At 41.5% G+C, this 12500-nt stretch overlaps 1 protein-coding gene across 2 annotated transcripts in view; it reads right to left on the bottom strand.

Annotated features, from left to right (window-relative positions):
* The window catches only part of LOC122251581 (uncharacterized), a 138833-nt gene that overhangs the window by 19852 nt on the left and 106481 nt on the right, over positions 1–12500 (bottom strand). For both annotated transcript variants that reach the window (XM_043013611.2, XM_086556360.1), the window contains one exon: positions 4798–5129. In XM_043013611.2, the coding sequence (XP_042869545.1) occupies positions 4798–5129 (332 nt within the window). The remainder of the gene's footprint in view (positions 1–4797; positions 5130–12500) is intronic.

Raw genomic sequence — 12500 nt, 5'->3', positions numbered from 1 at the left:
TCCCTCTCCCTCTCGACTTAGAGCATCGTCAGCTCCTCGGTCTTTTCTCACCTCACGAGAACCTCTGGACCCCACCCCCCATCCCTCCCTATCCTGCTTCCCTCTCCTCCTCCTCCTCTTTCAACTCCCCTTTTCTTCATACTACTCCTTCCCCTTCTTATTCTAACTCCTTATATTTTTTCCCCTATACCTCATGCTTTCTCCCCCTCCCCCCTACCTTTTTTCTTTACCCCTTCTCTTCTCTCCATCCCATCTACCATCCCCACCTTTTTTCTTATCCTCTTCCTCACCCCCCCCCCCATCCTCTCTCTTTATCTCTATCCCCTTCCTATTCTTCCTCCTCCCTCTCCCTTCCTCTCTACCCCCTACCTACATCTACTTCTCCTCTCTTACCCCCTCCCTTCCTTCTTTCTTTTCTATCTATTCTCTTTCTACTTCTCCTCCTTGTTCTCCCTTTTCGTCTCCCTACCCCCCACCCCCCCTCCCTGTCTCTCTCTTGCTGTCCTGTTGTATTTTACGCTTGTTGTTTTTATTCATTTTTTCTGATGACTCACGACATAAATCATTGATGTTTGTTTTGATTTCTGATTTGTTTGATATTACTTCTATGCATGTAGTGGATTTATCATATGATAAAAAAAATCTTTACTTAGTATGACTATTATTATTATAATTTCTGCTACTATTTTTATTGTTACTTATATCATTGTCGTATTACTGATAATGATAACCATTATTATTATCAATATTATTATCATTATCATCATTGTTAGCAGTATTACTTCAACTATCATTGTATTCATTATTACTATAATCATTATCATTATTATTGAAGTTATTATCATCATTATTATCATTACGATAAAACGAATATATTGAACACTCATCACCTCCCCAGTCGATAACAAAATACGAAAATTAATAACATTAAAGAATTTTAAAAAATAATAATAAAAAAAAACGAACAACGAACGTATCGTATCCTCTTGCAACGGAAAGGTATCCTGCACGTATCCTACACGTTGGGATGCAACATGACGACCTGACCCTCCCTCCCAAATCCATTAATATCCCCCACAGTGTCATACCAACGCCCATTATCATACAGCTGAGTTACCCCGTAAGTCTTCGAAAACGTCAGTTAGGAAGTGGAGAGCCATTAGCTTAGTGTCTGTTGTATCACACTCTTTGTGTTGTGGGAAACTCTGAGACGATATGAGGGGTGTGGGTGGGGGGGGGGTTGTGTGTGGGGGGAGGGGTGGGGGTGGGGCGTGGGGGGAGGGGGTGTTGGTTTTTGTGTGTTTTGTGTTAGTCTGTGTGTGTGGGGGGGGGGGGGGGCTTATGTAGGTTTGTGTGTAGGTTTGGTCGTGTGTGTTTGTGTGTGTGTGTGTGTGTGTGTGTGTGTGTGTATCTGTGCTTGCATTTGTTCCCTAAAGTGTATCCAAAGAAATACATATATATATATATATATATATATATATATTTATTCATATATATATATGCATATATATATATATATATATATATATATATATATATATATATATACATACACACATTCCCCTAACCTTCAGAAAAACATTATTTCCCTCGAGTCTGGCCAGACCAGCTATTCAAAAAAAAAAAAAAAAAAAAAAAAGAGAGAGAGAGAGGGAGAGAGAGAGAGAGAGAGAGAGAGAGAGAGAGAGAGAGAGAGAGAGAGAGAGAGAGAGAGAGAGAGAGAGAGAGAGAGAGAGAGAGAGAGAGAGAGAGAGAGAGAGACAGCATATCTTATCCTCATATAAATGGCGCGATATAAGAACATCTCTCAAAGTGTCTCTCTACTGACGTGAGTTACCGTCGGGTCACCTCATTACGATAATAATTAGGGTAATCATGATTCTGGTGGCATGTCTCCTGCTGGCGATGGTGGTGAGGATTGTGATGATGGCAGGAAGGGTTATGGTGGTGATGGTGCAGGGTGGTGGTGGCGGTAGGAACTGCTTTAGTGGTGGTGAGGGTAAATGTGGTGGTGATAGTGAGGATCAGAGTGGTAATGATAAGGGTGGTGATGGTGAAGGGGATTGTGGTGGTGATGATGAGGGTAGATATGATGATGAGGATAATGATGGTGATGGTAGGAGTGACTGGCTGTTGGTGGTGGAGATGTGATGATGGTGGCACTTATGGTGAGAATAACTAAAGTCAAAATTTGGAAAGAAAGTCAAAAGTCTAGTCTTAAAGAACTGAAAAAAAAATAATAACCCAAAAAATCTCGAAAAACAACACCAAAACCAAAAACAACCACAACACAGAAAACGCACAAATGACAAACGAATTTCCAAAACAAACACAAACAAAGAAACAAAACAAACAAAAATCCAAAACCAAACGCAATTACGAAACAAGAAAATAAATCTATATATAAAAAAAGAAAAAAAATATATATACATATCTATAAAATTTCCATCCCTCATGCTTTAAATTCGATTAATCAACCTTATTCTTAACAACTTCCCGCTACTGAACGTTATAGAATAAAATAACTCCTTTGGGAAGCTAAAGCCATCACATTAACGCAGAGGAAATAACAGGTTTGATAACACCGATGTGAAGGAGACAGAGAGAGAGAAAGAAAAATAATGATAATGATATGTTTGCCAAACGGAATAAACCTTTCGATCAAACTGTTGACAAATGGCGGCTGATTATAGGCCTATGTAGCGACATTGCGCAAGCCGCTGCTCATATGACTTCCTCGAAAAAAAAAAAGTAGTAAAGGTGGCTTATCAATGGGATCTTGAAAATAAATCCATTTTTCTTTTTATCTTCCCTTTTTCTCCTTCATTTTCCTCCTTTTCTTCTTCTATATTCTTCTTTATCTGACCATCCCCTCAAAAATTTGACAGGCGTGGAACATTGACATAGAAAACGGGGTCTAAAAAGGAGTTCTTTAGCGGCAGGAAATATCTGAAGGAGGAGGGAGGAGGGGGGGAGAGGAGTGTCATAATTTGTTAACTTCTTAGGTGTTCTTTAAGTGGGTGGTATGGGTGATTCTTTCTCAATCTCTCTCTCTCTCTCTCTCTCGCTCTGGTTCTCGCTCTTTCTCTTTCTCTCTCTCTCTCTCTCTCTCTTTCTCTCTCTGTCGCTCTTTCTCTCTCTTCCTCTTCTTCTTCTTCTTCTCTCTCTCTCTCTCTCTCTCTCTCTCTCTCTCTCTCTTTCTCTCTCTCTACTTATCTATATATCTATCTATCTATCTACATATATCTACCTATCTATCCATCTATCTCTGTGTGTGCTTGTTTGTGTGTGTGTGTCTTTATGTTCACTCAACCCCTCACTCTTTTTTTTCTTTTTAAACAAACCAAATGACCTTTTTTTGTTCTTTTACGCCACATGTTTTTTCTTTCTTCCTTTCTCTCTTTTAGCGAAACGGAATAACCCCAAATAACACTGAGCTCCGCCCAACTCCGTCACAATACATAGCGTGATGTTGAATTAATGGCCTTATATAAAACGATGCTTTGTTCACTTGTTCCGAGATAAGGGAAGAAGGAGAAGGAAACGCAGAGAAAGATAGAGAGAGATGGGGAGAGAGAGAGGGGGGGAGAGAGAGAGAGAGAGAGAGAGAGAGAGAGAGAGAGAGAGAGAGAGAGAGAGAGAGAGAGAGAGAGAGAGAAGAGAGGGGGAGAGAGAGAGAGAGAGAGAGAGAGAGAGAGAGAGAGAGAGAGAGAGAGAGAGAGAGAGAGAGAGAGAGAGAGAGAGAGGAGAGAGAGAGAGAGAGAGAGAGAGAGAGAGAGAGAGAGAGAGAGAGAGGAGAGAGAGAGAGAGAGAGAAGAGAGAGAAGGAGAAGAAGAGAGAGAGAGAGAGAGAGAGAGAGAGAGGGAAGAGAGAAAAGAGAGAGAGAAGAGAGAGAGAGAAAGAGAGAGAGAAAGAGAGAGAGAGGGAGAGAGAGAGAGAGAGAGAGAGAGAGAGAGAGAGAGAGAGAGAGAGAGAGAGAGAGAGAGAGAGAGAGAGAGAGAGAGAGAGAGAGAGAGAGAGAGAGAGAGAGACGAAAGAACGAAACAGAAAAAGAGAGAAACAAAAGGATGATAAGAGAAGTCCCAAGAGGATAAGGGTTAAGAAGAAGTTAAGGAAGTTAAGGTGACCTTTGTATTATCTTTCTTGTAAGTTTTCTTGTTAGTATCATTTTTATCATGATCATTCTATCAAGATTATTCTATCATAATTAGCATTATTGTTGTTATCATCATCATTACCTGACATTAATCAACCCTTTTTTTCTTAATCCTCGCAACTTTTCTGTTCTTTTCTCAATATTTTTGTTATTTAATAGATTCGAAAATTATAAAGTATTTTGTTTATAGTTTCCACGTGTGTGTATGTATATATATATATATATATATATATATATATATATATATATATATATATATATATATATATATATATATATATACACACACAGACACAGTATATATACATATGTACATACATGTTAACTATGTTAACTATTCATTACCCACCAAATAAAGAGTACATAGCCATTAATTCTGTCCAGACTATAATTCATATGCACTCGTATATATGCATAAGGACGATTTATAATTTAAGAACAAATTATCATTTACACTGACATTCATTCGTCTTGTATGATAAAGTAGAATGCTAAAAAAGGGAATACCCATATATCTTAACAGGAGTACAAATTGCACATACACACACACACACACACGCACATAAGAAAACGCACACGAACGAAAATAAATAAAAAGAGGAAAAAGAAAAAGAAAAGAAAAGAAATGCACAGACACTTACCTAGTAGTAGCCTTTCGTTTCTAAGTCCGCTAGATGAGGATGAAGATGGTGAGGATGCATCATTTGATGGTGCATATGTTGGTACGCCTGTGGATGCATGCCCATGCCCGCGTTCATGCTGGCCATTTTGTGCTCTTTCTTCCACTTCATCCTGCGGTTCTGGAACCAGATTTTGATCTGTCGTTCGGTGAGGCAGAGGGCGTGGGCGATCTCTATCCTCCGTCGCCGCGTCAGGTACCGGTTGAAGTGGAACTCCTTCTCCAGCTCGAGGGTCTGGTAGCGCGTGTACGACGTTCTCTGTCGCTTCGTTTCCCCGTTGGAGTTCACTGTGCCTGCAGCAGGAGAGGAGGGGGACGGGCGTTAGAGCGGAGGGGCTTCGATGGGGGCGGGTGGGGGTTGGGAACGGGTGGCTGGGGGTTGGGGTGGGTGCGGGTGGGTTTCGAGGGGAAGGGAGGGGAGGGAAGGGGACGGGAAGTGGGAGGAAGGGATTTTGGAGATGTGGGGGAGGGTGGAAGGTAGGTGAGGGTTGAGGGTGGGTTGGGGGAAGGGGGTGGGTAGTGAGGGCGGGGGGATATATATGATTCAAAATGGAGAGTGTTGGAGGGTGATAACAACAGCAAGAACAACAGTAACAGCAATAATAGTTATGATAATTATAAGAATAATAATAATCAAAATAAGGGTAATAATTATGAAGATGAAGATGATATTAATAGCAACAATGATGAAAAACAATGAATGATGTTGAGAACAATAATAACAACAAAGATAACAACAATAAAAAAACACCAAGTAAAGTTCAGATCTCCCGACCATAATCACACAGACATCCCCCCTTTCCCTTCCCCTCTTCCCACCCCCCTCACTATCCAAAAAAAAAAAGGGGGGGGGCAGACGACAGATATAAAATATCACCCAACGACCATTAAGACCAACACCCGCCCTTCGTAATACACTATAATCATCGCGCAATCTTCATCTCGGAGACTCTACAAGTTTCCCTGAAAAATAGGTTAGTCATCCCTGCAGAAGAAGCGGCTGGGAACGAGACTGAGATGAGGGAGACGATGAGGGAGGTGGTGGGGGTGGCGAAAGGGAAGGGGGGGGGGGAAGGGGTGGAAGTGGGGGGAGGGGGGAAGAGGCGGAATGAGGTGAAAATGAGGGTGAAAGGGGGAAAGAGGAACGGGTGGAAGGGGGGTGAAAATGAGGGTGGAAGGGGGAAGGAGGGAAGGGGGAAATAGGGAATAGGGTGGAAAGGGGGAGGAGGGAAGGAGTATGGGTGTATAGAAGAGAAGGGTGGAAGGGGGTGGAAGGAGTAAAGGGAATAAGAAGAATGGGGGTAGGGGGGGAAGGGGATAATATTGTTCTCAGGAGGGATTTGTTGTGGATGATAATCTCTCTTCGTTTCTCTCTGTGTCTTTCATTCTATGGCTTTTTTCATTTTGCTTTGTTGACTCATTTTCTTGCTAAACTTTTTAATTTATTTTTCTTATTCTTCATTATTTTTCGTTATTTTTTCTTTAATTCTCTCTCTCTGTCTCTCTCTCTCTCTATCTATTTATCTATCTATCTATCTATCTGTCTATCTATCTATCTAACTATCTATATATCTATCTTCCTCCTCCTCCTCCTCCTGCCTAACCACTCCTACCTCGCTCCCTCTAGCTCCTCCTCCTCCTTCTTCTCCTCACTCGTCCCTTCCCTCTCCCTCCACCCCTCCCCTCATAGCTCCTCCCCCTCATACCTTCTCGCTCCTCCTCCACTACTTTCTCGCTCCTCCTCATCTCCCTTTCTCTTCCTCATTTTGCTCCTTTTCACTGCTCATTCCTCTTCTTACTTTGTTTCACTCCTCCTCACTCCTCAATCCTCACTTTTCACTCCTCCTCACCCCTCCTCCCCACACCTCCTCCTCCCTCCCCACCCCTCCCTACTCCCCCCACTCCTCACTCCTCCCCACACCTCCTCACCCTTCCCCACCCCTCCCCACACCTCTCACCCTCCCCAACTCCCTCCCCACTCCCCACTCCTCACCCCTCCCCCCACCCCACCCCACCCCCCCCACTCCTCACTCCTCACCCTTCCTCCCCACACCCCTCCTCCTCACCCCACCCCACCCCACTCCACCCCTCCTCACCCCTCCCCCCACTCCTCACTCCTCCCCAGGCAGAAATTAACTAGAGCTGCTGTGACGTGTGATGGCTGTGTAATAGAAGTGTCAGCCCCAGTGTCTCGCCGACCGAAACCCAGGAAAATTAGTCCACGCTTCCCGCTAGCTCTCGTAGTGTGCGTCCGCTCGGCTATGCTGTTATGCGCTCGTCTCTCTCTCTCTTTCTCTTTCTCTCTCTTTCGCTTTCTCTCTCTCTTTTTTCGCTTTCTCTCTCTCTCTCTTTCTTTCTTTCTTTCTTTCTTTTTTTCTCTATTTCTCTCTCTCTCTTTCTCTCTCTCTCTCTCTCTCTCTCTCTCTCCTTATCTCTATCTCTCTCTCTTTATTATCATTGCGGGAGATGAATAGATTTACATACACAGGCATCTCCATATATATATATATATATATATATATATATATATATATATATATATATATACAAATATACATAGACACAAAAATAAATACACACAGATAAACAAGTAAACACAAACATATACCCACTTACACATAAACACTAACATACACAGACTTATATTGATGGATGATACGATAGCTGGATAGATGAATAGTTATACAGATAAACATCTTATCTACAATTTATCTTCCATTTCCATCTCTATAATCTCTCATTTTGTCTCATTCTCTCACGTATTATATTTCCCTTGCTATCTATCCATCGTCTATATTGTCTAGCCACTCATCTATCCATCTATCGTAGACAATCCGTTACCTTTAATTATCGTTCATCTACTTATCTGATTCCATTTTATCTTATCTTTTCCACTTAGCTATCTATCCATTTATCTATCCATCGATTTATCCATCTAACTCATGAATTATCCAATGAACAAATTTGCTGTTTTTTTTTTTTTGTTTTTTTTTTTATATACTTTCCAGAGACGTTTGGTAATAGCATGAATAATATTGATTTGGATTTATTATTTGATCGGGAATTCAAATGTTGGTTTGGACGTAAGAGCATAATTAGGGGGTTGGCGGAACTGTTTTACTGTACTTTACTTTTTTTTTAAGTACTATCGTCATTATTATTCTTTTTATTCGTAATTATCATTGTCTATTGAGTAAAGATTTTTTTTTTTTTTTTTTTTTATACACTGGTCGATTGCATGGGTGGGTGAGTGTGTGTATGACTTTGTGTATACGTATATTTGTGTGTATGTTCGTACGTCTAATTGTATAATCGTAGAGCACTGAGATATTTATGTTATACATGTGTGTCCATGTGTATATAAACATCTGCCCACTGCTTGTATAAACGTCTGGTGGTGTTTATGAAAACAAGTGTCTGCTTGCACTTGCTTATAGACTCACTGTACACTCCAGTTATGTATCTGAATATGATTGAACCCTTTTATTTATTTATCTTAGTTTACATTTAATTTGTATACAAAGCTGCAGTTGGCTATGTACTTAAGTATGGCTTTGACCTTTTCAAACAACAATTACTGCTTGCGTGTTCATTTTTGTAACTACCTGTGTACTTGCATATGACTCTATCCATTTAAAGTTACTATTGCAATTCACATCTAAACTACAACAATCACTGTATCAATTTGAATAAGACTTCACCTCTTTCGCCATGCAATTACAGATCACGTGTACACTACAGCTACGTATTCAAGTATTGCAACCCGTTTTTTTTATCCCATAACATTGCAATTCAACATTATCATAAGCCAGTCTACAGAACTCCCGGGTCTGTGCCACCTCACTTCACGACCCCCCCCCCCCAGTCTTTGATTAAACTTCAACTTCGACCAACTTCTTGGCTACTTCTTCCCCCCTTTCTTTTCTTTTTCCTTGAGATGAGAAAAGGGGTGATGGTTGAAGGGTGGGAGGAGGGGGAGGGCTGGGGGAGGGGTGAGGGCTGAGAATAGGGGAGGAGGGAGGGAAGGAGGAAAGGAGGGAGGGAGGGAGGGAGTAGGGGAGGGAAGGAGGGAGGGAGTGAGAAAAGGAGGGAGGAAAGGAGGGAGGAAGGTAGGGAGGGAGGCAGGGAGGGAGGGTGGGAGGGAGGGTGGGAGGGAGGAGAGAGAGAGAGAGAGAGAGAGAGAGAGAGAGAGAGAGAGAGAGAGAGAGAGAGAGAGAGAGAGAGAGAGAGAGAGAGAGAGAGAGAAACACACACACTCACAAAAGTATTATCATTAAAACAAAATAATAATAAATAATAATAATAATAATAATAATAATGATAATAATAATAATAATAATAATAATAATAATAATAATAGTAATAATAACAATAATAATAATAATAATAAAATAAAAACACCAATAAAAAAAACACAAAAAAAACACACAAGTACAACCGAGCAGCAGAGAACAGCAACCGAGCCATAACAGCAGAACAGCCTCCGCCCATTTTCTTCCTGTTCATCTCCTTCCTCCCTATCTGTCAGTCAAACTCCACAGTCTTGATGATGAACCAAGTATTGGGTTAACTGAGACACGCGGAGACTGACATCTCATTTCCAGCCAGTTAATCATTCTCCGTGATGGGGTGAGGTAGGGGTGGGAGGGGAGAAGGAGGGTGGGGGTTAGAGGGGAGAAGGAGAGTGGGAGTGAGAGGGGAGAAGGAGAGAGGAATGGGGGTGAGAGGGGAGGAGGTAGGGGTGGGAGGGGAGAAGGAGGGTGAGGGTGAGGGTGAGGTAGGGTGGGGGTGGGTGGGAGGGTTAGAAGGAGAGTGGGGGGAGGGTGAGAAGGTGGTGAGGGGGGAGGGAGAGAGGGGAGAAGGAGGGGGTGAGTGGCTGGGTAGGCAAGCAGTTCATGACGACTTTGTGAATGGCGTGTGAAGGAATGGGTTGGTGGAGGGGATGGGGATGGGGAATGGGCGTTAGGGGAGGGGGCGGCGGAGAGGATATTAAACTAAATAAATCAAGAGAAAGAGAGAGAAGATAAAGAAGTGAAGAATACAACAAACAAACAAACACAAAAACAACCAAAGAAAAGAAAGAAAAACTACAACAAAACTAACTGACAATAATAACAGAAAAACAAACACACAACCCCCCCTTCCCCCCCTCCGCCTCCCCCTAAAAAAACAACAAACAAATCAGTTCCAGAAATGACATGGGATTGTTGCAAGGCGGCGGGAAACAAATCAACAATGACTTCTCATTGTACCCCATTAGGTAAATAACCTCGTTGAGTAATTGCACAGGTAGCTGGCTGGATAATTAGGTACAGACCGGAGTGTAATGACCGTAACAACGCTGGTTATTGCAATGCTCGGATAACGACGCGCGCAACACACGGCCGGCGGGTGAGCATGTGCTGTGCCTGCGTTGAACCTGGTCTTGTTGCAACTCGGGGAATTCGTGCACTACGGGTGCATTTGGGTGTGTGTGTGTAGGGGGGGGGGGTTGTTTGTGTGTGTGTGTAGGGGGGGGGGTTGTGTGTTTGTGTGTGTGGGGGTGGGGGTTGTGTGTGTGTGGGGGGGGTTGTGTGTGTGTGTGGGGGGGGGGGTGTGTGGGGGGAGGATTGTGTTTGTGTGTGTGTGTGTGGGGGGGGGGGGGGTTGGGTGGGGGGGGTTGGGGGGTTGTGTGTGGGGGAGGATTGTGTGTGTGTGTGTGTGTGTGCGTGATTGTCAGCCTGTCTGTTGGCAATTAAGTTTGCATGTAACAATATTCGTATCTCTATAGAGCTACATAGATATAGATACATAGATAGACAGATAGATAGATAGATAGTTAGATAGATAAATAAATGAACAGCCCAACAGACAGACGGATAGATCCCAAAGCCACGGAACACTAAAAGCGGACAGGACGAAGGGACAGGAAGAAGTCTCAGGGTCGACAAACAAAATTGCAGAATGAATTACACTCTTCTGTGAGTTTCTGATTGAGGTTATTCAACCAATCTCAACATCGGGCGGGAGAGATAACGACGCAATTAAGAGAAAAAGTTTGCAAAGCGTAAAGACTTTGACGTGTGTGTGTGTGTGTGTGTGTTTGTGTGTGTGTGTGTGTGTTTGTTTGTGTGTGTGTGTGTGTGTGTGTGTGTGTCGTGGGCCTGTTTGAGTTTGTGTGTGTAGTTTTGTTTTTCTTTCTCTGTCTGTTCGTCGCTGTCCCTTTCTCTCTCTCTCTCTGCCTCTGTCTGTCTGTCTCTCTCTCTCTCTCTCTCTCTCTCTCTCTCTCTCTCTCTCTCCCTTTCATCTCTTGTATGTGTGTGTGTGTATACCTATGAAAATGTATCACACATGTGTGTGCGCGTGCGTACATGGATCAAGGCAAGATGCACACACAATCAATCAATCATCATCATGGTTATAGAAAGCGTGGATAAAGGTATTCAAAGTTGTTAAAAGTAAGATTAATAGCGAGCTAACTTTGCGGTACAGTCCAATTTGACGAAACTTTTGCGGGATAAACAGTCACTTATGCAAAGTTAACCCGGATTATCTTCTTTATTCCTTCGTCGATCAATATTTTCTTTTTGTTTCGGTTTGTTTGTTATATTGTTTTTGTTTTTGTTTTGTTTTTGTCTTGTGTTTGTTTGTTTGTTTTGAGTTTTCTTTTTGTCTTTATTTTTTTTTTATTTTTTTTTTTTGTCTTTAATATGTTTCATATAACTATGAAAATACAATGAAACAAATGTAGCAGTGAACATATATGATAATTTTGCCATAAAAAATACAAGAAAAAACACACACAAAAAAAAAACATCACACGGGAACCTAGTGACAATAATATCAAAAACACTCGAATTCTTTGAAAGAGTGGCGACAACCGAGATATTAATGATGGTAATGATACCCATGTTAATGACAGCACAATGACAGGAACAATCACAATGAAAATGAAGCCGGTACTCAAAACCAGCATAGTTTATCATCCATACTGCTCGTGTTACCTCGTTTCCTTTATCATAATCATCAACGTGGCTGTTATCATCATTATCGCAAATTATCAACTGTATATCTTCGCTTGGCTGCTGTGTTGTGACTTTCTCAATGTTCTCCGTTGATATTATCTATTTTATTATATTAATACTGCGCAAAGAGCCATTAGTGTCACTTATATCATAATCTTCCTCGGGTTATTCTTAGCAATGGCGGTTCTACAGTTTTATTTTTTTCTGTTTTTGGATCTCGCGCTTTTAAAAACAATAATAGTATATATTTTGTTGATATTACGTGTAGTTTATTCAGATACATCTTTATTTCCTGTTTATCATAACGTTTTCCTCCCAAAACAGGCGATAAATGAAGAAGAAAAGGTTATATAGAGGTTTGAAAATTAGCGTAGGCGTTAACCTCACCGTGTGTCAATGTAAACAAAGGCGACATTTCAAATCATCACGTGAGACGTTAAAGGCGGTTATTTCGCCGCTTTTTGTAACAGAAAGAGTTGATTTTAAAAATATATATATAAAAAAATAGTATGGAGAAACGTTTTCATCGTGGTGATGATAATAATGATGATAATGATAATGGGTGATACTGATAACAATAGTAATAATGTTGATAATGATAATATTGGTAATAATAATCATGATGATAATGTTAATGATGATAAAAATAGTAATGGAAATA

This window comes from Penaeus japonicus, unplaced genomic scaffold, assembly GCF_977035675.1.
Source record: "Penaeus japonicus unplaced genomic scaffold, GWHDUDI00000001_assembly GWHDUDI00000032, whole genome shotgun sequence".
NCBI lineage: Eukaryota > Metazoa > Arthropoda > Malacostraca > Decapoda > Penaeidae > Penaeus > Penaeus japonicus.
Note: the sequence above shows the minus strand (reverse complement) of the source record. Positions and strands in the feature narration are given on the sequence as shown.